The 27569-nt window shown below is 44.9% G+C and overlaps 2 protein-coding genes across 4 annotated transcripts in view; one reads left to right on the top strand and one right to left on the bottom strand.

Moving 5' to 3' along the window:
- The window catches only part of lsr (lipolysis stimulated lipoprotein receptor), a 119608-nt gene extending 97013 nt beyond the window's left edge, over positions 1 to 22595 (top strand). For both annotated transcript variants that reach the window (XM_070967276.1, XM_070967275.1), the window contains one exon: positions 22586 to 22595. The gene's annotated coding sequence lies outside the window, so the exon portion shown is untranslated. The remainder of the gene's footprint in view (positions 1 to 22585) is intronic.
- phldb3 (pleckstrin homology-like domain, family B, member 3) lies at positions 270 to 23417 on the bottom strand. Of its 2 annotated transcripts, none has more exons than XM_070967279.1 (15): positions 22935 to 23234; positions 15933 to 16081; positions 15603 to 15713; positions 15009 to 15146; positions 14429 to 14557; positions 12605 to 12787; positions 9524 to 9634; positions 7295 to 7396; positions 6662 to 6749; positions 5974 to 6127; positions 4699 to 4780; positions 4205 to 4348; positions 3153 to 3360; positions 2808 to 2893; positions 270 to 991 (listed from the first exon to the last, which is right to left on the bottom strand). In XM_070967279.1, exons 2-15 carry the CDS (start codon positions 16077 to 16079, stop codon positions 857 to 859), a joined length of 1818 nt encoding a protein of 605 aa, XP_070823380.1. In that variant the 5' UTR covers positions 16080 to 16081; positions 22935 to 23234; the 3' UTR covers positions 270 to 856. The 2 variants fall into 2 exon arrangements, with proteins under 2 accessions (XP_070823380.1, XP_070823379.1); XM_070967278.1 differs by having other exon boundaries at positions 290 to 991; positions 3153 to 3363; positions 22935 to 23417.
- Between the last annotated feature and the right edge of the window lie 4152 nt (positions 23418 to 27569).

The following is a 27569-nucleotide window of genomic DNA, read 5'->3' as shown; positions in this document are numbered from 1 at the left end:
ACGGGCTTCATGATGGCTGCAGATCAATGTACTGTATTTTATAACTCACTACACTAACAGATATAAAACAATAAGAAAATGCAATCAAGAGGAATCAGAAGAACAACAGGATGATGTGACGGCGACTCGTTGAAATGTATGTAACTGACTGCAGCAAGCAACAAGCAGCAAGCAAGACTGCATGACTGATGGAAAACATGCATCTCATTTTTTATTCTACCGTTATTATTTAATGTCATCAGTGAGGATTTAAGTTGAAAAAACAAAGTGAAGTTGAAGCCAGCTTTTTATGAATAAACATTTAATAGTGCATTCATAACAGTGTATGCCTTCATTCATCTGCATATCAAACAAATACAAATTTCCAAATAACTTAATGCATGAAAATGTAATTTATGAAAACAAGTGGAAACACTTGACGATGTAAAGGAATCCAACTCATGATCTCTCTTATTGCTGGGCTGTTTTACTGGATTACATCATGTTGTTCAAGTGTTGCTATTATTGTGTCCACCCCCTGTTGTAACGTAGCGTACACCAGGCCTGTAATGCAGGACTGTGACCAGCAGGGGGAGGCCTGGCTCAAAGAGTAACAGGCGTCCAGCGTGCAGGCTGGTGTGTTCAGCTGCAGGCGGTTAGCAGCTGGTTCAGCGGTGAACCTCCGTCACCACTGACTCATCACTCATCAGTAACAGTTTCCTCTCAGGTCGCCGTCTCGCGTGCTTCGTCCACAGATCCCCGAGCCCAGGCGCAGAATCAGCCCCTGAGGTGGACCTCAGCCCCCTCGCACAGGGGGAAACACACTGCCCGTCCAGCAGCTTCGCTCAAGGATTTTACAGTCTACACATGCAAGAGGTCAATAACGGCTGTGCTCGTCTGTTGCTGTGACGATAACATCCATCCAAATCCGCATGGACACTGCGTTGGAAGCCACCAGAAAGAAGAGACGGTCGTACGTCTTCACACAGAAGGTCAGGCTGGGCCGTGGAGACTGGAGGGAAGCACAGACAGATCATGATGAAGAGGGAGCTTTTTGACAGGCCTGAAGGATTTTCCTCACACTGGTGACGGATCAATACTACGATTATCAATTAAGTGTACTTAAAGAATCAAAAGCAAAAGTAGTACAGAAAAATGTCCCCTGTGGCTGATTAATATGATCAATACTGATGCATCAGTATAAGCAGCTCGTCTGGGTGAAGCTAGCTCTAAAAATACAGTATATAACTACTATCAGCAAAAAGTACTTTACATTGTGCTTTAAAATTAACCCATGTCAGTGATTTACTACTATATCTGATGTTTTTTTAATGTGTATTGCTGCTGCATTAATGTGTATGTTGCATTTACTGCTGTAGATGTTGAAGGTTGAGCTCCTTGTGACTCCTGTATTCACTGTGTGCGTCGTATTTTATAAGGTTATCGTACATTTGTAGTGTCGCTGCTCTGTGAGAACCACACATATCTGACCTCTCGTGATAAAAACAGCCCGTTTACAGCTTTGGGACGATGCATTTAGTTTAAAAAGTAGGAGAATTTTCTCAACTCATGAAGAAACACTTTATCCTTCAGTTTAGCAGAAAAGTTGGAGATACATGTTTTCACCGGACAGGAAGCTTATGAAACATTATCATCTGAAAAGTAAGTAAATAAAGATGTCAGACAAATGTAGGGGAGTAAAAGGTACAATATTTGCCTCTGAGATTTAGTGGTATAAGTATAAGTATAAAAACTGCACAAAATGGAAATACACAAGTAAAGTTTAAGTACTTCATAGTTGTTCTTAAGTACAGTACTTGAGTAAATGTACTTCCATTCCACTACTGTAGTGCACAGGCTTGTACTATACTAGACTTCACTGTAGGAGATCCGCAGCCGTTGCAGCTCATTAAACAAACAAACAAACAAATGAAAACTGGTTGATTTTTTGGGGACTGTGAACTCCAAACTGTGGACGTGAACTTGTTCATTTTAATCTGTGTGTGTGTGCAATTGTGTGTGTGTGTGTGTGTGTGTGTGTGTGTGTGTGTGTGTGTGTGTGTGTGTGTGTGTGTGTGTGTGTGAAGCGTGAACCTGCGCAGCGCTGATTATAGCTGTCCCCTAAATGTACGAGTAAAAAGTACATTTCACTCTGAGATGCAGTGAAGCAGAAATGAAGAAGTAAAAAGTACCTGAAAATGGTACCAAAGAACAGTACTTGAGTAAATGTACTCAGTTACTTTGCACAAGTGCAACTGCCCTGAGGGCAGATTATTCTGTTGTTGTATTCGAGCAGCTATACAAACTCGTCCTCACGCTGACATGACCGACAGGGTTTCCCATAGTAATGATAATGTCATTGTAAACCTATAGTGTCATGTGACACTTTAAGACCTGAGACTCACCAGCAGCAAATAAAGCCGTTACCCGACACCAGCCTTTGATTTCTAATGCAGTAATTGTAGGGATCGTCTGTGAGTTTAATCCCACACAAATCTGCCACCTCTATAATCCATTCAATGCCCCAACTGGAGAGAGAGCAAGCTCGAATCACTAAAATGTTATGAATTATGTTATAAATGCATGTTAGTCCTTAAATACATGGTGCACAAAGGCATCAGTCAACTTTTTGATTGATTTTTGGGATTCATGACTGAGCTGCACTGGCCTGTCCATCCAGGCTGCAGATGTTTTCCTCCATGACAGAGGGCTTGTAGCCATAAATTCAGTTTAAACTCCAGTTTAAAGACATTCAGCACAGACTCTGAGCCGGATGAGACGCGACAGACTGTGACAGATGTCAGCTGGTGTGCTGTGTGAGAACTCACAGAAGTGGCTGTTCGTAGGTGGTCGTAATAAACTTCTTCTATGGCCTGGAAGTAGATGACTCCCTTCAGCTTCCTCTCATCACAGTCTGCAGCGAAGAGAGAGACGAGTTAGAAAACAATGAGGAAGAACACGCTCATGAGGACTCATGAAGTTCCTGCTACTAGTTATTATTTAACTCTTCTTTCCTTTGACTGGCAAACACAGCAGAATGTACAGCTACACAAGCAGAGGATGGCAGCTGGAAAATGATGGCCTATTATTTTCCAACACAGCTTCCTGTCAGCTTCCACTCATGCAAACACACAGTCAGCATGTGCACACAGCGCTCTCCCAGCCCGTCTAACCTGTATAGTAGGCTAGTCGCCTGTGGTCCATGTCAAACAGGAACCACCTCTTCTTCCACGTCTTGACCCTCCCCCCTCGCTTGGTCAGGAAGCCTGCGCAGCGTCGAGGCGTCAGCCGCAGGTCCGTGCAGCCGGCCACGCCGTGACCCAGAGACTCCAAGTGGGCCCGGAGGTCAAAGTTCGGAGAGAGGAAGAGGGGCAGGCTGCGCTGCTGGAGACACAGATGGAGTTTAGATGCACTGAAGAGAGGCAGTCTGTCTTCACTGGAAATCAGGGAAACACTGGTAGCATTCAGTTCCCTTTTTGTTGAGAGTCTGAGATGTCTGCGATCAGGTGATGAAAATGTAACTGCATGGCATCACGATAGGTTCAAACACAGGAAAACATATTGCACTTAAAAAAGGGAGGGAAGCCTGTGAAGGAGCCTCATCAAGTCTGAGACAGTTATCTAAAGTCAGCGCATCACTGACGACTACACTCTTAAAAGAAAGAAAGAAACAAATGAAGTTTGACAGATGTGGCGTTCACCAGACGGGGACAGCCTGACAGCATGAATGGCACTGATGCGTTATGGGAAATGTAGGATCTGGAGTTTTTGGATCTTGGCCCATGTTAGCGTCAGGATACCTCAACCTCTGCTGCATCTATTTTCAATGTTATTTGGACACATATAATCCTAATGGAACCTACACTTACACAATGACACTTATTTTCTTTTACTCCACTTAACAAATACCTGACAAGCGTCTTCACTATTAATCTTAAATTCCAGCAATTTTCCACATCAGAGTCGGTTTCCATTTCTGGTGGAGGAGCTCGACAGGCCTCAGCACTCACTCCTCATCCCTGCTTGAGGCTAGCGGCTCAATGCTGCCGCTACGAGCATCCAAACCTCAATCCGAACTGTCAGCGTTGGATTGCATTGTGGGTAATGTAAGGGTCAGATCTTGACAAGGAGGAAGAATGTGTGGAATATCCCTGCTGCGCTGCGTCAATTTTGCTCGTTTTCTTCACTGTCTGTTGCACAGTTGTGGTTGTTATTTCATACATACCGGTGAGTTTGGGGGCGAGCCGGCCTTTGGTTGCTCCTTTGGTTCAGGCTCTGGCCTCTGTGGCGTCTCTGGCTCTGGCGGTTCTGTTCTGGGAGAGTTTAGCTCTCTCTGTCGTCTCTCCTCCAACAACAGTCGTCGCTCTTCCTGGGTGCACACATCCATCACTGAAAGTTATTAAAGCCATCCTCAAAATATGTGGAATTTGGAGCGACAATAATGATGCTGCTCGACCACAAAGGTTTCCAAAATAAGAGACTTCAACATGGAGCACTGGAAGTTCCTCTTTCTGGTTTCACACACAAACACACAATCGTACGGCTGCACATCTTTCAGTCTCAAATGCAATGCTGCAAACATGCATTACAAACATCCACACATCTGCTGCCGTCATGTGCGAGGTGGGCGGCTGTGAGGGATCGGACAGCTGTGTCTAACGCAGTGTGTCCCGGGCGATTAAAGATGTCAGCCAGTGTTTCCCACGGCAGGTGACTCACCCTCTCTCTGAGCAGCTTCTCTCTCTCGGCCTTGGCTTCCCTCAGCTTCTTCTCGATCTCCACGAGGTCCAACAGAGACGGGCTGTGAGAGGAAGAGGAGGTTATGGATTAATCAGTGCAGTTCACTTGTTTGGAGTCCTGCTCCTGAGACACAAACACTGAGAGTCAGTCCCCACACATTTAGCACATGAACTGCATTTGCTTTAACCAAATGAAGCTGGTATTACGGCAAACACTCAGTATTATCATCCACATGTTAATTTGTCAGCTAGTAAGGAGGCTTGTCCATCAACGTGGGACTTCAAAGCAGCACGTGTTCATCGGAAGATGGATGGTCTTCCTCTGGACAGATAATTATAAAGAAACTGTTTCAGGCTTTTATTTTGTAGAGCTTCGGAGAAAAGACAAAGTCCTTTATTTTCAAGATATTTCTTGGTGTTTTGTAAGTCCACCAGCTGTAAACTTAAACTAACTATACTGCTGCTGACTAGCTTTGCACTCTGTTTACACCTGTTGACATAACACACTACATCTACTGCATCTAACAACAAGTGAAAAAATTCTAAAACACAAGCTGAATTGGGCAGCATTAAGAAACGAAAGTGAAAGCTAAATCACAGCTTCCTCTCTGTGTCTGTCTGCAGGCATAGTCACAGGTTTTGCTTTCTTTTGTCAGTTGTGTTTTTGTGGAAACGTTGCACAGAGGCACGCGCTGTTTGGAAATAGAAATGTCAGTTCATAATTTTATTTTTGTTTTTATCTAAAAGGTATTTTTACATTTCATTTCAGACAGTTACAAAAACAAACTCAGTCATGACTCTTACTCAGGATGACGGATGGACCGTGGTACGCCGCAGGAAAGGATACGGTCGTTCCTGTGAGCGTACGACACATACTGATCAACATCAGAGCCACTCCTGGGAGCGTGGGGGGAGGAAGGACCGTGCTCCTCCCTTCTCCCGTTTCTTTGGAGGTGGGGTTCAGCTCCCTTATCCTAACCCTGACCCCTGACCCTACCATTACGACCCAAACTATCTGATGTTCGACCAACTTTAACGTCCTGTAACTTGGACCTTCCTCACTTGTATGAAGTTATTATCGATATTTCCAGTGTGCTTACTCACTTACTGCTTTAGATCATCTGGTTCAACAGTAGCACCGACTCAGATTTAACAAACTGTAATGATCTTTTAAGGTAACTGCATCTTCCAAAGGTATGACCTAGAAAACGTGCATTCCTGCAGAGTCCATCAAACCAGCAGCGGGGTAACCGACCTGGCAGCGCGAGAGCTTGTGGCACTGTTGCACGGAGTGAGGAGCCCGCCGCCGTTGCTGGTCCCAGGTCTGTGCCCGTTGCTGAGCCTATGGGAGAGGATGGGTGAAGTGAAAGCCTCTGGGCTCTGGCTGTCTGGAAGCGTCCTCACCAGCGCTGAGAGAGGAAGGAAACAGGGAAAGACACAAGAGAACAACATGCGTCAGTCAGCACGAATATCTTTATGTAAGATGCGGCGTGGGAGAAAGATGATGAATGACGTTAGATTAAGAACTTTCAGTTGCAGCATTCACGGTGAAAGTGAGGTGGAGGACAAACACCAGGCAAGACTTGACATGACCTCATGGATCAGGCTTTAAGGATATTTAGTGACAGATACTGGTGTGTGTGTGTGTGTGTGTGTGTGTGTGTGTGTGTGTGTGTGAAAAACAGATACTACTGAGGTGATTTTAGGCTTAAGTATACATCTCTGCCTCATCCGGTCTGTTCAGGTAAATCCTGCTCTCTACCTACGTAATAACAACCTGCACTCTTTGACACGCCTTTGACTCGGCTAAAAGGGAGGGAACTGAGCAAACAGTCGGACAGAATGAGCGCAGGGAGCGTTTTTGTTCTATATCATGGCGCTCTCAGATTAAACAATCACAAACACAAATAGAAAATGGCAAAAGAGGGCTGGGAATGGCTCACCGTGTGCTGAGAGCGGCCTGTCGTGGAGCTTGTTGTTGCGATGTGAGCTCCGCCTTCTGGGCAAACTGACGGATTCTTTGCATGGATCCTAGAAAGTAAAAGAAAGAGTTGAAGGATGAGAGGTGGAAGAAATATTTCACTCTTCAGCCTGAGCTGAAAGGATTAGCCGATGAGACGATCAGTCAACCGTCAATCTGCGATTATTTTGATAATCGATTAAGCATTTAAAGGGCCAGTGTGTAGGATTCAGGGGACCTATGGGCAGACATGGAGTATCATAGTCATCACCTGAAAATATGAATCACTGTGTTTGTTACCCTGGAATGAACTCTTTATATCTGCAGAGGGAGCTGGTCCAATCTGCAACCTCACCGTACATCCAACGCACAGGTCCTTTAAAGTGTTTTTTCAGCAACAATTCGCAGCTTCCAGCCTCTAAAACGTTGATATTTGTTGGCTTTCTTAGAATTCAACGACATTAAATAAAGTGAGCATATTGGAGTTTTGGAGCTTTGGCTTGACAAAACAAGACATTTCAGGTTAGGAGAAAATAAAAGGCTGATTTAACGATAGTCAAAAAATGGATTAGCTGCAGCTCTGTTGTAAACACAGGCTGTATCCATGGTGACATACCTGAGGAGGCTTGTGCACGGTCAGAGGGGAGAGTGACATCATGCAGGGGGCTGAGCCGGTGATGTTCGACCAATCCGTGAGCGGCTTCTTCTCTTTGAGAACCTGTGGGACCAGATTCAATTTCAATGGAAACTCAGCAGCACACCTGTGGTGAAACCTGGCGGCAGGCTGGATGATGAAGACAGTGACCGACGAAAGCGCGACGCTCAACATACCACATCTGTCTGAGAATGAAAAGTGCACTTCCCAGAGGGATCGTAATGAGTTAAAAAATTATCATTCCCTCACTATCTCCCCCTCCAACCCTCCCTCCCTGCTTGACTCACAAACACATGAGCAATTCAGTGGCCACATGCAGCTCACTGTTTAACCCTTATCTGCCTCTTTCACTACTCTTCATGTCCACAGGAAACATGCTTTAGATAACAGTTGCTGATCCTTGGGTATTGTTGTCTTCTACATTTAGTTAATATCCAGGAGTAAAATCTATCACAAATGCTTCTTATGGTCCTTGTTACTACGGTCTTGACACAATCAGACTCATTTATCATAAACCGTTGACTACAAAAGTCAGCTTTCTCTCAGACGCACCGTTAAAGTTTGCTACACATATCAGAAACAAACCACATCCTGCATGCAGTCATACTGTAGTCATACACACTCGGTCATGTTGCCTGTCTTGTCTCTCTCCTCCTCTGTGCTGCCACTCCCTTCTGCCCTCCCTCCAGCTTTCCCATTCTCTCCTTTAGAAGAGCCGATAAACGCTACACTGAGGCACTTTTCTGACAAACACAATTTTAACAGCTACGCAGATCGATTTAAGTGCTTTTTTTTTTTTAGCTTACCGCTTGCTGCGAGGATGTGAAACTTCTCCCAGCTTGCCTTCTCTGCCTCTCACGCATCCACACACATGTGCACACACATTCACAAACGCAGCACCCTCCCTCACATTGCTTACTCCACCCTCTCTCCTCTTCCTCCCTCCCTCCAGCTTCGGTTTAGCTCTCTCGCTCACTCTCTCTCTCTCTCTCTCCATGTCCGATTTGCTTTTTCCTCGTCCAGATCTTGTCTCCTCCTCATTTCAGCTGGTGCTGCCATAAGTCCGATCAAAGGCAAACCACTGGCTGTACGGCAGTTTAATTAATGGGTAGAGCACATTTGTTGGAAGAGCGAGCATTCATAATAATCGCTGATAACACATGGCTGTGTGGGCTGTCCTCAAAATGTTAGCTGACGAATAGTCATTCAGCGTTTCTGATAAAATTGAACTGAAGCCCTCTGAGAAAGGAAAGCTTAGCACTCAAATGCTCAGTCTGACATCAGTCATTATTGACCATATAGGGAAATTATGTAGAGGATGATTATAATTAGAACTGCCCTCTGATGCCAAACAGTTTTGGTCATTCCTCTCATCCAGCTGAAATCTAAATTTAACTTTTTTCCCGTCTGCACAATGCATAATGGTACCTATATCATGGGTAGTCGCCATTGATTGCATTGACCTGTTACCACTGAACCTGTTTACCTGTGGAATGATCCAAACAGGTGTTTTTGGAGCATTCCACATCTTTCCCAGACTTGCGTTGCTCCTGTCCCAATGTGTTTGATTAAGCAGTTATTTGCAAAAATCAATTAACTTGATGAGGTCAAACATTAAATATATCGTCTTTGTGCTGTTTTCAACTGAATGCATGTCAAAAAGGATTATCACATTCTGTTTAATTCATGTTTTGTTGGCCACTTGGGGGCAGGAGAACAAGCTGTAAACGCATCATTAACATAATATAAACTTTTAAAGGCTGATATGGGAAATGTGCTAACAAATAATTGCTTATTAACAGATCCAGCGGATACAGAGCATCGTGTCGTTCATTTGGAGTTGAGTTTCTGGCCACCTGATGAATGTAAGTCTAATATTCTGTTTTAACTCTGTTTTGGTCTCCTTCTTTCTGGCACCCTATTCAGCAGCTGGTCACCCACTTTGTTGGTATTGGGCACTTAACATACAGTCAGTCCACACACTGAGCATGATTGTTGAGGTCACTCTTCAGTGGATAAATTTCACATTCAGGTTCATACACTTAAATAAAATGTCAGTTAAATATGTTGCACTATGTAGTAAACACAGATTTTGGACGCTGCATTTGAAAATCTAAAAATCTGGGCTGTTCCCTCCCTTTAGAAAAACGTAAAGGCTGTTTTCGAACGTACGTCACAGATCCCTCTTACCGTTTGACTGGTGTGGACGAGCTCTCTCCTCTCTTTCCTCAAGGCGTTCAGCTCCTTCTCCTTCTCCCTCTCCATCTCCTTCAGCTGTCTCTCTAGCTGCTGGACTCGCTCCTGAAAGTTCAGGTCACAGTTCCCCTCAGCGTGGACAGACATACAGATTCTTCTCCTCAAAAGAAATCGCACGTGCTGTATCCGATTCATCGGGCCAGCGCGAGTTTCCATGATCTTTTCATAATGCTGTGATGTCATATTGGGTAAACGTCCCTGATTTGAGGGCGTGTGTGTTGTGCGACCAAATGCGAGAGTCCCGAGCCAGGCTGACATGCTCGGCCGAGACACGATGCAAATCAAAAACCCATTTTTGCAAGTTAATGAGAGGAAGGAGAGGGACACGTGACAGCAGGGCTGAGGGTGAAACTCAAAGAAACGAGGGACTGATGCTAAAACAGCAGCTCAGGACAGCAAATGTGGCGCAGGGACAGACAGACAGACAGACAGATGGACAGACGGACAGACAGACAGACAGACAGACAGACAGACAGACAGACAGACAGACAGACAGACAGACAGACAGACAGACAGACAGACAGACAGACAGACAGACAGACAGACAGACAGACAGACAGACGGACGGACAGACAGACAGACAGACAGACCGACAGACAGACAGACATGAACTGTCATCTGCAGCTGAGTCAACCACCATCCCTCTCACACAATCCCTCTCTTCATCCTCCCTCTGCACTCCTCCTCCTACATACTGCAGCTAATTGAGGAACAATCCGACATTATATTCCCCATCGATCCATTGTCTACGCTCATATGTTCTCGTGGAATCCGACATGAGAATGGAAAAACGGCCTTCCTGCGTCAGAACGTAAACAAATGACACACGACAAAACGCTTAACGGCTGACTTTCAAGAGGTGTTTACTGACCTCTGGACTGATCACATGAGAGAACAGCTATCACCGTCAGGTTACAGAACGTTTGTCAATAAAGCTTCAGATAGCATTCACTGTCCGCCCCTTTCAACCAGGCTAGTGACACATGGATGAATCCCTTTCATTTCAGCATGTCTCGACAACTGTTGGATAGATAAGTTTATGTCCTTCTCAAGATGAACTGTATAAACTTTGGTGATCCTCACGATGTACTAAGTTTTTCTTTGGCTTATGACAAAATACCCGCAAACCTAACGACATTCCCATCAGCCGCGGCTGCAACTTGTGTCTTGTGTCTTGCACCAAGTTAACAGTAAACATGGTTAAAATCAACCATCAGCATGTTAGCATCACATTAGCATTTAGCTAGTTTATCCTCAAAGAGGCAGGGCTGTAGACACTTAGTCTTTTTTATGCACTGTGAAGTAAAGTTTTCTGCAGAACAAACATTGAAAAATATGGTCCAGTCAATAAATCACCATCTCAACAAAGTACACACTAATGCACAGTGTCTCAACTGTTGGCATCTCACTGCAGTTAGAAATTTAAGATTTATCACACAAGTGCCAACACGCTCCAGGCCTCTTCCAATGAGGACTTGAATCCTAATCTGTTTTACTGGCTCCCAGTTTGTTCCATTTCTTGACTCTCTCCATCACAAAGCTGCAGAATGCTGATGATTATCTTGGCTTCCACAGTAACGCTAACTGTGACTGCACCCAGTCCAGCCCGCTCTATTCAAAAGTAAACTGCGTGGCCAATCACAGGCCTCCCAAAAACAGGTTTTAAGCTTAAGGTGAATCTCCTGGATAAATCCTTTTCATTGTTTTGCACTTTATGTGTACTTAAGGAGACACACCAACTTCATATGAAAGATTCAACACAAACACAAACACAACAACCCTGTTGATCGTCGTAGCCATGAGAGCGTCGCCTTGCTCTGAAACCATCCTGATCCCCTCATGCCTTTATCTTCCATCTTCTCTGCTCCGCTTTCTTTCTGACTTTGTTGATTTCTCTCTCATGGTGGCCTCTGATACAATTAAGCCTGCTGCACAGAGTCATGTGACGGTGGCAGGGTGATGCTGGCGAGCGTGAGGTAAAGAGTTCACGCTGGTGTCCCGATTTGACTAAGGGCGGGGGTGGGAGGGCAAGTCTTAACCTGCTATGGCAACCGTGGACTGTGACAGAAGAGGAGTGTGTGTGTATGTGCATGTGTGTGTACTGTAAATCCAAATAATGTGGTAAACGAGTCCTTCAGGGCCAATAAGCCAATAATGATCATTTTCACTGTGCTACAGAACCAAAATAGTATCTGAAGATTTACAGCCTTGTTGATCAATGCCAACAACTCTGTGATTACTGTAGGAGGAGCTCAGATGTGCGGCTTTAAAGAAAAGTCTCGGGTCTGCCCTCTCCTCATTTGAACTCTGAAAAGAGGAACATTAATTTCAGGAGCTCACACTTGGAGGAATGTGCCAAGCGTTTCAGCGAGGAAGGGATTTTTTTTTCTTCTAATTCAGTAACGGTTTCGAACGGGTGTCTGCTCTGCCAGCTTATCGGACGCTTTGCAGTCATGAATACACAGACTTCACTGTGGATTAGTGCTCGCAGATAATAGAGATGGGTGGAGGTGGGTGGCTGAGCAAGAAAACCAATAAAGACTGTAGCGGTACAGTTTGATAAAGGTTGTTATTTTTGGCTTATTAAGGCTAAAATATCATTATTGATATTGATTATCTTTTAGAGAGCTGTATGTGGGTCCAGGTTGGAGATGAAAATACAATGTCCAATACTTGGAAACAAATGCACCTCAAGTCTCTGAGTCTAAACAAAAAATGATTAAAAACTTGTTTTAAGGTTATTTTTTTGGCAAGTTTGACCTTGTTCAGAATTGCTTTGGGCAAAATTGACTGATGTAGATGTGTTTGCAGGTTTATACTGGAATCTTTTAGACTGTGGGGTGTTGCTGTTATTCTGTCCAGCTGCTCTGTGCACAAGTGTGCTGTCATAAATCTATGCTGAGGGGAAATGTGTGTGTGTGTGTGGAGGTTAAAGGAGGCTAAACACTGACATGAAGCACATGACAGGCAGCTGTGAAGTCCTCAGAACGACTCCCTCTAAGCCCCGTTGTTTACCTGTGCAGCGTTGACCACGTGCTGCTGACACGAGATCTCCTTCTCCATCCCCCCTTGGTTCCCCTCCTCCTTCTCTTTGCCCGCCGCGCTCTCGTCCTCCTCATCAATGCCGCTCTCCTGCTCCAGAACACGAAACTCCCAGTCCTCAAAGGCCCGAACTGCCGCCTCCATCACCTCTTTCTCCTGCAGCGGGGACACATGCAGTTTCAAGAAGAGTCAAGACGGTTCAGTGCAAAAGTGCATGAGCAGGTGAAAGTAAAAACTCCTACGGCCTCATTGTGTCGTAACCGAAACACCTTCTTGTGTAGTGTGTGTACTTAAGTCCTCTGTTTGTGTGCGTGTGTGTGGTTTTCTCTGTGGCGCAATTCATGACAAACCAGTTTCTGAAAGATCTTTCCAAAGAAATCAGACAAGCCACAACATAAAGTAACCAACCCGCCGCTGGACTGCGGCAAACCTGTCATTTATCACTGCTTTTAAAACAAGGAGGCCTCCCGTCCTGTTCTGTCACATTCACACAGAACATACACATCCTATACACTGCAGCTGTGTGTGTGTGTGTGTGTGTGTGTGTGTGTGTAAACCTCTGAAACACTCACAGGTCAGGTTGAACAGGTACTGAACAATCACACTTTGTTCAAACAAAAGCAACATTATGTATAGGAGTCAGCAGCGATGCCAACACACCCTGCATCTGTGTCACGCGGTCAGGAGTCGACCGAGTATCACTTAACATCCTATTTTTCATTGGGATCGCTGCCAATAACATCATTCATTTTGACTCCCAGTCCTTCCTTAATAAACGAGTTGAGCCACATTAGATACTCCACATGACACAGAGCCTGAATCCAGAAGCTCCACTGATGTTCCCAGTGTGGGGCAGTGGTGAACTACATGTGATTAAACCAGTAATTTAACTACATTTCGCAGTAGGTTGCTGGTCGTTCAACGGCATTCATGCAGATTAATGTTTTTTGTTTGTTTTTTTTGCAGTAACTACAAAAAATTCATAATGAACGTAAAAAAATACTATTTATTTGATCTTATCCACTTTTTATTGATTTTATAGTCTTTATCTTCCTGTATTCACGTTCTTGTTCCATGTTCTTCTTCTTATTATTATTATAAAAGGATTTTATTGAGCACTTTCTGTAATAAATATGTCTTTTTTTGTCACGTTATAATTTGTTTATTTAGACTTGTTATCATTTGGTATCACGCGTACACTGTCAATTATTGTCAATCATTGTTTTAACAAAGCAGTTTCAATGACTTTTTCTACGCTTTGGTTCACTGAGCTGTATTTCTCCCTCGTGTAGCTTTGCTGCAGTTCGACTTCCTCCTTTGGGAAGGCCTGCTCTGGTAATTCAATCACTTCTAATCTAATAGATTCTGTGTTTAGATAACGTCACCTTGCTGCTTCGATTACCACGATTTCTAGGAGTCGCATCTGTCAGACTACAGCTGTGGAAGCAGAGCAGGGATGTTTGGAATAACTTCAGGGAAACTTTAAGGGAGAAGTGTGAAGAGGTCAAAACTTCAAAAATCACTTCAGCAGCTTTCCTGTGACCACAGCTGACTGAGCTGATTCTATTTTTCCTGTGCATAAAGAGGAAACTGATAGTAGCTCTGTCTCTCTGCAGGTTTCACCTGCAACTGCTGCAGCCTTTACATTAAGATGGACCATTCCGGTCAAACATGCACCGTGTTTCAAGGTTTTGAGCTCGTAAGACGTCAGACATGAGACCAAGATGTCAGACGTCATCATCACTTTACGGCAGAAAAGCTTTGTTTTGCGCTGCTGTGTGCGGCTCAGCCACTCACCTGCTGCAGCTGCAGTGTCAGCTGTTCCCTCTGGCTCTCCGGCTGACTGGGGATCAGCTTCTCCTTCTCCTCACACCTCCTCTTCAGCGCCTCCACCCTGCGTCTTTCCTCCTCCAGACCCTCTCGCTCCTGCAGTGACAGGCACGGACAGAGAGGGGGTGAAGCAAGAGTTCAGTCATCAGCTTTTAAAAAGCAAAACAAAAAGTCCTCAAGAGACAAAAAAAAGCACAATAACAACCATATTTGCTGTGTTTGTTCTTTAAGACCACAGACATCTAAATTCAAACCAGCTCTACTCAACAATCACTGCATGGAAACTGACTTTTCATTGAAACGATGTGTTGATGTTTGTGGAACATTACTGAGTCCACTCATTTCTACATGTGGATCCCTGCCAGCTTTTGTTAAACCATTTAAACAAAACATCAACACTGTTAGTCTTCATTGATGTCCAGGAAAGAAAACATTGACTTTCCCATTAATCAGGACAGAACAACACAATCATGGCATGACACATCACAAATGCAACACATCGGCTCTGTGACCATGAAAGACAGAAGTGTGACGTTCACTTCGTTACCTTCAGTCCGTCAGTCTGTCTGTCCTTCTCCGTCTGTCGGCTCTCCTCCTGCAGAGCCTGCAGCTTCTGTGTGTGTCTGCGCAGCTGCTGCTTCTCTGTCTGCAGCTCGCCCTGCAGCAGGGCGATCTCCAGCTGCAGCTGAAAGGACAGCAGACGCCGGCGAGCTGAATCACACTGACCAGACGCTGAGCAAGTCTCCGATACGCATTCCTTCACCGTGACCGCGTCGGTGATTGGAAAGCGCTGAATGTGCAGACTTGAAATCATTTTAGTTTTCCTGCGCGCTGCGCCTCGGTTGTTAACTCGTTGCAGATGTTAAAAGAGCCTCAAATGAAACCTTAACCACCTGTTGTGCAACAGATGGTGAAGATGACAAATTCTTTAATTCAGTCCAGAGGAGCAACTTTCGACTCTTTTCATATCCCTTCATCTGAGATGTGAGATCTTTTAATATCTTTTGTCCAAAGCTCAGATATTCAATGAACTATCAGACTGTATGTCCAGAAAAACAAATAACTCACCTTTAACAAAATGTTTGCCATTAACTGGATTTTAAAACTAGGTGCCGGTGAGACAATGAGAGGACATGCTCACCTCAATCTTTAGCTCCTCCTTCTGCTGGTCGATCTCTGTGATTCGCCGTTGGAGCATTGAGGGCGACGGCAGGGCCCTCAGTGAGCCCACCTCCAGCTTTTTAATGCAGGACTGACACACATGGAGGACAAAGCAGACAAAGTCGCCACATTTGAGCTTTAAACACGTAAATAGTTTAGTCTGGAAATGATGAGTCACTGGTTAAACCGCACGGAGAAACAAGCTTCTTCCTTCTTCCACGCAGGAGCTTCAGAGGGCGACCTCATGCGCCGCCTCCACGTCGTTTGACAGACCATCACCATCATCAGCAGCTTCATCTCACACGCTCACCTTCTCGCTCTCCGTGCTGCTGCTCTCTGCGTCCGACTCCGCCCCCGAGGAGGCGGGGCTTTGACCTCCGGCCACTCTGGTGATCCACGGCGGCCGCAGCCCCTGTCGCCACTGGCTCCCGGTGCTCTCCATGTTGTGTTGGGGCATTTCTGGAGGCCGACACAGGGGAGGCAGTTAACGAGAGCTACGCAGCGGGAGACTTTGGCGAATGCTGTGGTAATCTAATCTGCTGCACGGTCGAGGGCGCGTCAGGGATCAGGTGACGGTTCACAGCTGAGTGGTATCGCTTAAGCACTTTCAAACACAGAAATCCCCCCGCGGCTTCCAGAAAGCGGTGTGTGATGGAGGGAAACACCCGCAGTGAAGAGGAACCAATAGTGAAAGAGAGGGGAGAGAGATTGAGGATGTGGGCGACGGTTTGTGGTTTCAGGGTCTCTCTCCTGGCGAAGGACTCTGCTGTGTGTGGACACAAGCGTGATAAATAATAGCCTTTTCTGTTGGAGGCTTTTGATGCGCATCAGCAGCCAGACCGTACATGAATGGAGGAAGAACAATCGGTGAAACACTACAAGGAGAAATCGCACACAAACACGAAGGCTGAGAACAGACTTTGAAGTACTTTTATGTCGTACCTTTTTGTTCGCTCCGTCACATTCTTGTCCGTTTACCTGAATAAATATCATTCTATGCTGCGGTGTTTACGCTGCTCTACATCAAAGTGCTTCCCAACGTTTGGGAGCACGTCAACCTAAAGGCCTCGATTATCCTGCTCCCTTTGTTCTATTTCGCCTTTTAGTCCTCCGCTGCACAAAAACAGGCATGCACACAGACTGAAGCCAACTTGTGGGAAAATACTTTGGACTCCTATTGTCCAACCTTTTCCCACCATCTTCCCTCGCCCTCTGTGCCCTCCCTCTCTCCTTGTACTCGGACCTTATTAGGCTGCAGGGAATGCAGGCAGAGTGGAAGCACAGAGATAAATATACTGTACAGCAGAGATATGAGTGAGGGCTTCCTAACGCCCGGCATACCGACATCGACAGAGAGAGATGGAGAGGGGGAGGCGTGGACGGACAGAGGGAAGAGGGAACGGCAGGAAGTGGAGACTGAAATGTTTCTAGTGATGCAGCGAAATGTGCAACCTGCAGCTTTGATATGTTCACAGAGGGAAATAATGTAAATATTTCTCATCATGAGGACATTTTTATGGCTGTGATTCACACTCCAGCCTGATCACTGGCGAAGGATCGTGTTTCATCGTGATTTCAATAACATTTCCCTCAACTGTTCAGCCTCACTTTAAACGGATTAAAAATTCTGATTTCACGTCCTCACGCACCCAAATGTTGCATTTTCTTTAGCCGACCACTACAGTTTACAGTAAACAAACTCATTCCTCTGCTCAGAAACAGTATTTTAAAGAGGTATTTCCTTTACAAAGGGTCTAACTGGCTGTCAGCCGGTCAGGTTTGTGTTATAACCATATTGTCCTTATATAGAGGAACAATTTCCTGCCCATAGTAACAAGAGTATCATATTATAAATCATTCTGCAATAAAAGTACTTTCCATAAAACAGCAAAAAAATTAGCTGTTTATTTACTGCATAATGCACCTCAGCCCAGTATCTCAGGGGAACACATTACTGCTTTCCAGTAAAGGCCGTTGGCTTCTAGTGAAAACAAGGCAGAGCTTCACACTCAGCTACGTTACTATCCAAACAAACACCAGCGCAGGCGTTTGCTTGCTGACCTCTAGCTAAAGTCCACTCAGATACACTATCGACGGCGCGGAGCCGAGAGGGACAGACGTTCAGGACTGAAGTCCACGCTTTCATGTTAACACAGTGGTTTGTCAAAGGCAACAAACAAAAGGGCGAAACAAACATAACGCAGTGACAACACAGAGAGCGAGACAGTAGGAAGAGCGCCAACGATGGACAACGATATGAGGACATGTGGAAAAAGATGTTTAAAAAAAAGGGGGGGGGGGGGCAAAGTCCAGCCTGAGAGACAGATCAAAGAACAAAACACAGTTATGTGCCCAAAATAATTGGGCTTGATTGCAGGGAGTGGAGCGCCTCTGGAGAAAAGATAGCAGAGAGGGAGCGAACAGAGACGCACTTCAGCATCCAGTGTGCGTGTGCGTGCGCATGTGTTTATGTGTGTGAGTTATGCAACGACTGCCCAAAGGCCACACAAGACTGAGTCAAACCGCTCCGAGAAGACTTCATGACTCTGTATCAGCGTGCAGCGCTGATTATCAAGCATAGATCAGCAATGCCCAGCAACAGCTGATTACCCATGACACACACACACACACACACACACACACACACACACACACAGAGTCACACCAGTATGAGAGAGTTCAACAGCATGACACAAAGCTGCTCGTGTCATATTGTCTCATCATGTGCTCAAATCAGCAAAGTCCAATCACTTGGTTTCAGTCTGAGGCTCCGCTGAACTTTCAGCCTCTGCATCCGTATCGCTGCGAGTTTGAGCTCAAAGAAGTCACACAGACGTCAGCCAATCAACAGTCAGCGTACAGCTGCATGAGGGAAGACAAACAAGCGCTGCTGACTCATCTGGCTTTCTTTAAACGGTCTGTTGATAGCAAAGGTAGCAATCGTCTGCAGACTCGGTGGTCCCAGCGGACGCTCTGATGGATTTATACATCTTTTAGCTGAGCAGGTGTTTTTCTTCAGCCTGGCAGAAATTAACTGTAGTGAATTACCAGCTGTCTGCAAGGTTATTCTAAAACTATTTTCAACTTCAATTAATTTAAAAAAAACAGGAAATCTATTTTTTTATTCCTTGCACTCTTCTCCCTAGTCAAAACCTGACGCCTACATTACCCACAATGCAACCTGGTCGCATACAGTTCAATAAGAGATTCAGGTGTGTTATGCGAATACGGCAGCTAATGTAGCATCAGGCTGCCTCCAGCGGAGATGAGGCTGCAGGTCTGGTCCGCTCAACTCTTTCCAACCCAAAGACTCATTTTCAAACTTTAACCCTAACCAGTGCTGACTCAAGTGACATCACATGAGGCAATTTATCAGACTTCTTGCAGCTTCCTCTGGAGCCACAAAGGGCTTTGTCGACTTTTTTCACACATACACATACAGTACAGTACTTCCTGTAAACACACTTTGATGTGTGAAATTGGTGTCATCAGGGTTCATTTTCAAACTTCCTCCTTCAGAGCCACAGAAGACACTCAGCTGTTCTCACCGGCTGAATAGGACTCACTGTGATGAGGAAAGCGAGCTTCATGTGTGAAACTGGCGCCCCTTCTCTTTTTAACATGTTAGCACATCAGTGTATCTCTGCTGTGCTGCTACCTGCACCAAAGAATAGAAAGTTTGACTGATCTGCTCCTGAAACTGAAAACAACATACACAGTCGCTCCCCAGCGCTGAAAACACCACACAGCAGCCCTCTGAAACGACCTTCTCCCTGTCAGGACCCCTCGCTGGCGAGTGGCTAAAATGAGAAGTGGGGCTAAGCATTGTGTACACAAAACCATAAAGTCAACACGGACAACGGCTATATTCCAGCGGCAACACGCAGGACAAAAGCGGCTCTGGCGGTGACATGCTCTGTGCGGGTGTGAATGCTGATTACAGTCTGTCACGATGCATTCAGTGCAAAGGCGCCATAGGAAAAACATGTCACACGTGGAGCATGTGAGCTGAACTGCCCTGCAAAGAGGGGGCAGCGCACAATGCCGGATTAATCCACAGAGGCCGGGCTCGGAGTCACTCTGGGTTCACTCAAATCGATGGCTAAACTACAGTAACAATTACTCATTAAGGGAGTTTTTTGTGGAATAATACAGCAATCATAATAATTACTGTCACTGAAATAATGGCTCACATCTGCAAACTCCAACTAATCAACAACGAGCTGCAAAATATATGAAGGTCTATTACAACTTTTTCACCTGGGGTAGAAACCAGCGTTGACAGGGACTAATCTCTGGGTTTCTGTGCGCTGCAGTGTGAACAGCAGACAGGTGACGGGGGTCAGCTCTGTGGGCTGAAGCAGAACGTCCAGACGTTCGTTATGAAGAGGACTCATCTCACCACAAGCTTTGATTTCTCTTCCATTCAATCATTTGCACTCCGGTAAAATTCATATGATCAAAGAACAGATTTCACCTGATGAAGTGTGGGATGTTCAGGTTCTTTCGCAGTCCGACACACACGAGACTTTCTAGACTGCAAGAACTTTGCAGTAAAAACTGCAATTAAATAAATCTTGCAAAAACAGATCCTCTCCTGGATGCAGATGTTGAACAGACTGAAAAATAAAAGACTAAAACTTTCCCTCACCTGACTCACGTCTGGTTTACACACTCAAATATTTTCAGAGGATTACTGAGTTGTGAAATCAGCCCTGCTCATAACAACATACATTCACTGCACTGCAGTGCTGCACGGCCTTAAACACAAACTACAAGCCAGAACAAAATGCTTGTGTAGCTACTGTCAGTGGCGTCCTCTCATCTGCACAAGGTACAAACCCAAAACCAGCTATTAAGCCTTGTGAACCAGTGGGACAAGTCACAAAATCTTTTTATTGGCCACAATTATAGGCTGTGGCTTCAATCAAAGAGCCCGGATCTGCAGCCTTTACAACTCACTCTCCGATAGCAGCCCTGACATCATCACATTAGCATCTTCGGCGAGCAATCTTTCCAGAGAGCATAAGTAATTTTCCCGTTTCTACTGTCAAAACGGCTGCGCTACACTTTGGCTCCAAACAAACAGGTCTTGAATACAGTTTGGTTGCTACACCGTTTAAATATTCATATGTGTATGTCTAAGTTACATCAACCTACATATGTTTAAATGTTTCTGTACAGATCTATAGATAAAAACCAGACCCGGTCCTCAGATCCAGGTAAAGAGCACGCTACCATTTGACAGATTAACTGCTGTGGACTACCCAGCAGGACCTGCTATGTGTGGCCCCTGCTGGCTCAGCGCCAAGGACCAGGAAGCTGTCATCGCAGCACACATTTGTGAGCAGGAAAAGCAGGTGAGGGGAGGGAGTTTGGGCTGTCATCCAGCTGTCAGTGTGAGAAAAGTGACAAACCCGGTCTGACACCTGGGCAGCAATGCATATGACAGGAGCTAGTTAAGCTCAGTGTCACATGCGAATAAAGTGCAGGCAACGCAGGCTTTTGCATCCTGAATCAAGCAATTACTTCGAGCTATAAAAGAAAACTTAAACCACTTCAGCTCTGTAAAAACAAGCTAATGGTATCGGGGCTCATTTCTGGGCTCATTCTGTTGTTTAGTGGTGTATTTTTCGACATCGCTGTGGAAAATTGGCTGATGTCAGTTCGAAATGCTGGGCAGTGACTACAGTGGCTGCTCTATGCATGGAAGATTTTTCAACAATTTCAATCATCAGCGGTACATGTTAGCTTCTGGCGTCAGTCGCACTGAATCTAAGATCAGACTGTCATCCAGATCTAGCCTTAAAGAGTCGGAGACATCCAGTTCAGCGGAGGCTGACGTGCCACTTCCAGTACCACTAGCTGCAAGGCTTTGGCACCATTTGAAAACATTAAAACTGAGGCCAACATAATGTACTTTTTAAGAGGTTTTTCAAGTTTAGCAGCTCGTGCAGTGCAGAGCTCTGCAGCGTGAGGACGTGCTGCTCTCCTGTTTAATATAAACTGAATATCATCAATTTTGTGATTGATGCATTAAATTGATAAAGAAAAACACAGGTGTAAATAATCCCATTACTGAAGGCTGGATTCCATAAGGAGCTGGCATTGAGGTCATTAGCGACACCTGTGCAAAATATCTGCAGTGAAACATCTTTAGCTGCAGCCCTATTGAAATGCATTGAATATCGCACACATTTAAGTGTAAGAAAATCTTCCTTTAAGCCTTCCATACATCAAGCTGCAGACTTACACATTAGAAAATCTCATTTTCTGAGGCAATGAAGTCGTATTCTGAGAAAATATCAACCGTCTTTCCACTGTGTGCAACAGGTCAGACTGCGCTGACGGAGAGTAAATCTCTGGGAATTGTGACTCAAGACAACAGTGAGCCATTAATGACAGCATAGGATGCAGGGCTCAGACGCTGCTTTGTCCACAGAGGGTCAAAACAAGGCGTCCGTGCGTGCGTGCGTGCGTGCGTGTGTGTGTGTGAGTGTGTGAGAGAGAGAGAGAGAGAGAGAGAGAGAGAGAGAGAGAGAGAGAGAGAGAGAGAGAGAGAGAGAGAGATAATAAGTAAAGGCAAAACTCCACTGAAGGCAAACCTCCCAACCAAAGGAAATCTTTCCTCACAATCCTCCATGAAGCCACACTCTCTGTTTACCCTGTATGTGCTGATGGAGGGATAAAACGCCAGCTATCTCAGGGTCACTGTAAACAAAAGGGGGGTTTATGTAAGCGATTTGTCATGGGTTTGACTGAGAAACAGCTCAGAGAAAGTTGCTGCGAGTGTTTCCACAGATAAGGCATGAATCATCTTAATTATTCAGGTCTGTATTTAGGCCAAAGGGTGGGACGAAAACATTACCGAGCATGAATCAAAGAAGTGTGATTACTGTACAATCACAGCCGGAGCCTCCGAGAGCTTTGGCGACTTTTGTTCTGGCTTCAGGAGGATTAAAGAGTAGATGTGATGTGGTCCAACAGTGACTTTAACGCACCCAGGTCAGGAAGCTCCGGTTACACTTACACACACACACACACACACACACACACACACACACACACACACACACACACACACACACACACACACACACACACACACACACACACGTCAGGCGACCATTTGTGCGCATACTTCAGCATTTTGTCCCGCGTGGGAAGCTGTTTACAATAGGAACTGCGCGAGCTTTGTGCGGTTTGTATGGAGGTGGAAACTTTCTATTGCAACACACACACACACACACACACACACACACACACACACACACAAAAAAACAACAACATAAGAACAGAATTAAAGTCTTACCTGGAGAACGTGCTCCGACCTAAACGCCAGCGCTCGAGGGTCCCTCAGTTCGTGACATAGCGACAAAGGACGAAAACGTCGAGGGGAAACGCGCCTTCTGCCAACTTCTCTTTCACTTTCAGACACACACGTCAGGTTGTCTCGAGCTCACCTGCGGGTCTGACAGTCGCGTTATCTCGCCTTTCTGCTTGCTTTTAATCGTCACCTGGTTGGTTTCAGTCCCTCCCAGGAGACATGACAGGTCCGCGCGGGCTTCCGTCGGCGTCAACAGGTGAGACTGAACTAAAAGCACGCGGAGGCGCGCGACGGCGGAGGCGGGTGCCGACTGATCCGCGCGTTGTGTTGAAGGCAGAGAGGGAAAGTACAGAAATCACCTCAATCCGAGCAAACTCACCGCCGCGTTCCCTGCTGTTCAGACTGCAGTGAGAGTCCCGCACCGAAATGGGATTTCTATTCTGGGAGCTGCCGGCGCTTTCGCATTGTGGAGTGGCTCAACTAAAAGAGTCATCCAGGCATGTTGCCAGCGCACTGTGAAGTAAAAGGCCACTTAAATACTTTTCATGTCGAGCTCCCATGGGGATATATCCATGTTACAGTGATACAGGAGGAGACTGAACCTGTGGGGTCCAAAAACTGTTTGATAAGCTCATGGTTAGTTGCAGTATTTTTGAGGAATTTCGGGTTTTTAAGGGAATAAGCGTCATTTGGTCCCGTACTGGGATGAAAAATGTTACACATTGGTGGAGTGTTTGCTGTCTTTCAGCTCCGTAGGAGGGCCCGTGGTACATGCATGGTTTCAGGCCTACAGAGTCAGGGGCACAGCCAGGCTGTCCGAGGGCCAGGGGCGAAAGAATGAAATGGGCACCGATCAGGGGCGGATCAAGGATTTTTCTAAATGGGGGGCCATATAGGGGCCACATTTTAGATTTTGAACATCCATGCAGATTTTGTCCTCAGGTGTACATACTTCAAAAGAAGCTGAGAAACTATAAAGCCTGAACAATTTTCAGATGTATTGCATTTTAATCCATCACCAGTCCAGTAAAAAAGAGCCTAAAATGCCCTTCTAAGGTCTACCCAAAGTAAATTGATCGCTGTGGTTGAACCATTTGGAGTACATGTGAGCTTCTTTCTCTTTTGAAAGGTAACACTGAACTGTAACTGCTACTGACACTGAGTAATACCAGTTTGAACACACTGAAGTAGAAGAATACTGAATATTTTTTTTTGTAAATTGATAGCTGGAAAACACAATGGAACCACAGCGTGAAGCCTTACCCGAGTCCCAGGTCAATAAAAACTGATAGCCATAGCTAATATCAAAAATAATTGATTGTCATTAACATCCGAGCTGCGTCCAAGTCATAAACATGGGAATATTTCCATTATTACCTTTCCTCCCACATGACTACATGACTGTAAAGAGTTGAGCGATGAGTGACAGGACAGGGGTAATTCAGGGGCCAATCAGATTTCAGCTGAGGCCAGTGCCCCTGTGGGTGGTTGGTGGGTCCACGAAGTAAAGAGGATGGAGCTGGAGAATAATCTGATTCTGTAGAACAGGTGAGCTATTATGGACTTCATTAAAGGGGTTGGCAAGCTAATCAGTGACTCTCAGGGCAGACTGGACCCTTCTACTGGTTAGTAATGTAAGATGTGCACATTTTTTCAAAATGAATTATTTTCTCGGATGTATGGGAAGCTTTGATAAGCCAGATGTGGCCCCCAGTTCACCAGTTGACGGTCATGAATTTGAGGCATGTAGAGGTCAACTAATTTTTTAGCATGTAGTGCAGCCTGTATGGCACTTTTAGCCACCACTGGAGCATCCGAGAGCATTTCCCAAGCATGGGAGGACTAGGAGTGGTGATCACAGTGCTTTGAAGGAGTGATGGTTTCTTTCATGGGACAACCTCAAAGTGAAGGTTAAGAGTCAGCTTTTCAAGACTTTTTTCTCTTTAATTCTGCAATGAGAAATATGTTTGGCCTCTACACAGAGGTTCTGGCTCACGTTGAACACCTTGGGCACCTGACCTGTGCCAGACAGTAACTTTAAGGAATTTTTAGGAATGCATTGTTAAAGCAGTGTTTTTAGAAATTGTGCAGTATGTCATAATGTAACACTTCAGAAGCACATGGGTTAAACGTAACATAGCATGGGGATCAGTTTTAAATGTGCAACCCTGCAAATTCTGCACTCAACCTCCGCAGGTGTTTTCATTTCTTCTGGCTGATTAGACTTAGACTCTGCCACATGAAGCCATGTGAAATATCTTTTTATTAGTGTCTTCTGCTAACTGTGCTGTTGGTGCACACATGGTAGAGCTGTTTGTTGAAGTTTGTGCACCTAACTGAAATGAAAATCACGCCCAACCGGTTTAAACTGTGCCTGTCATGTTTTGGATAACAGGTGTTTCTCCGACCTTAACAGGTGCAGAGAATTTAAGAGAGATATCAATCAAACACAGCGTCTATACACGCCCACACAGTCCTGAGAAGAGAGCACTTCTTCTCATTCACCGCTCAATATATCCTCCTGAGACCCAGAACAGGAAAGATTTTGATATTTCTAACTTGTTTTTAGATAATGTCTGTATTGTGGTTGAAAGATACATGTTACAGCAAAAAAAATAAATAAAAAAATGTTATGTATTTTTTATCATCTGTCCCTTGTAGTGCACATTGGATCATGTTTGATCACATAATACAATGATGTAATTTCCTTGTGGATTTTTGTTAAAATTTAATTTCAACATTAAAAACAGGTTAATGGAAGAAACACACATGAACACTATCACATTCCCATAGTGGAGGTTTATGATTAAACTGCATGCAGTACACCTGATAGTCACCTATACCTGGATTGTCAGGCCTCATCACACATGGTGCAACAGGAAGCATGACGTACTTGACAAGTGTTTTGCCTTCACATCCCTCTCTCCTGCACCATCATGGATGTACTACCTCCAGCATCTTTGGCAGATGAAGCGCCTGCATTTTTTTGGGCATCTGTTGTTGAAATTACTCTAATAAAGTGAACTGAAAAAGCAAAAGAGAGTTTTATTGCAGCTGTTCATGAACACGCAGAACTCAGGCCGTCATAAAACTAAAGACCAAAGAATGAAGTTACACTCAAACTTTAAGGATTTATCTGTCTCTCATTCTCCCGCCAGCAGTCACAAAAAAGTGGCAGCTGTTATAAAAGAGATCCTTTCATTTTGACTGCTTAAACAATACAAGCACTCATAAGGAAGTATCAGCTGGAGTCTTATCTTTCTCCTTCCTCCAGAGACAGACTTTATGTGCGTAAGAGTGAAAAGATAAGAGCATCTCACAGGAAGGAGGCTGCACCGAAGGTCAAACTAACCTGCGAGCTGGTCTGTAAAACAGGATCTGAAACAATGTTGTACAGTTAACTAGAAAATTTAAAAAATAAATGTGGGAATAATATATGCAGTAAAATGGAATTTACCCCACAACATCTTATTGGTCTGTGGTTCAACGGGCTTCTTCCTCTTTGTTGGAAAACACTCTTCATCATCAGTACTCAACCCATCACCACTGTCCTCCCTGTCAACCTGTTGACCTCTAGTGGTCTGACCCGGACTCCAGCTGTTTGTATCAGCCGGGTCAAAGCAATGCATTACTATTTTCTTGTGCAGCTTGAGTTTGCGTAAAAGCTGATCATGCGGTCGCACAAATCAACACCCCCCGTGTTTTACTTGTATTCACTGACCATCTCACGCAGCTGGAGCTTCATGGACACTAGACGCCATCAGAACTGCCTAATTGTTCTGCCACTGCATCACAGCGACCTCAGATGGCTTTCTGACCATCAAACTGCTGCTTCCTCTTGGTGTGTAAACAGGGGACGCAACTGAAAATGAGGGGGAAAGGAGAGAAAGCGGTGATACAACTGACAAAGACAGCATTTTAGTGAATGTGCAATGCGGGAATAATACAGTGCTAAAAATGCACCATTTAATACTACAAAGTCACTAAGATGCTTAAAAAAATCACGATGATAGCAAGAGAGATGAAAGTATTATAAAGCGCTGTATTGCCAATACAGAGTACAACAAACTCACCACATATCCCTGCAGGATGTTAGTGTGGTAATATAAATATCATGTAGTATACTATTAGATATTCCAGTACCAGCATAGCAGAGTGACTTACTACTATTAGAAATCCCGTGACCTGGATGACTGAGCATGTGCACGTATGAAGTGCCTTAAGAACCATTACTATTGAGTTACACAAACACAGTCTAAGTCGCTACAGCAGTCTTATATTGATCCCAGTGGAGATTAAGTGTTACACAGTCACTGTAAACTTAGCATTGAACGCCACAGTAATGTGAATTCCTGGAGGAAATGTGAGTGAAACTGTGAGATTTAAGAATACAAAAAAACTTGCGGAGATCAAAATATATGTTCAACAAGTACAAGACCCCTTTGAACTCAATACGAAGCACCACAGATACACTTTAAGCCCCTATAGAAGGATTTTTCTTTAGGGCCTGTTGGGAAAAACCTGCTCTTCACTCTGAGGGCTTTATCGCCCCGACCAGCCTCTTTACAGCTCTTTCTGAATGAGCTGATAGTGTAATAGATTCTTTCCAGTGACATGTGG

Source organism: Chaetodon trifascialis, chromosome 7, assembly GCF_039877785.1.
Source record: "Chaetodon trifascialis isolate fChaTrf1 chromosome 7, fChaTrf1.hap1, whole genome shotgun sequence".
In the NCBI taxonomy this organism is placed as follows: Eukaryota; Metazoa; Chordata; class Actinopteri; order Chaetodontiformes; family Chaetodontidae; genus Chaetodon; species Chaetodon trifascialis.
This window is presented reverse-complemented; position numbering and strand designations above follow the sequence as displayed.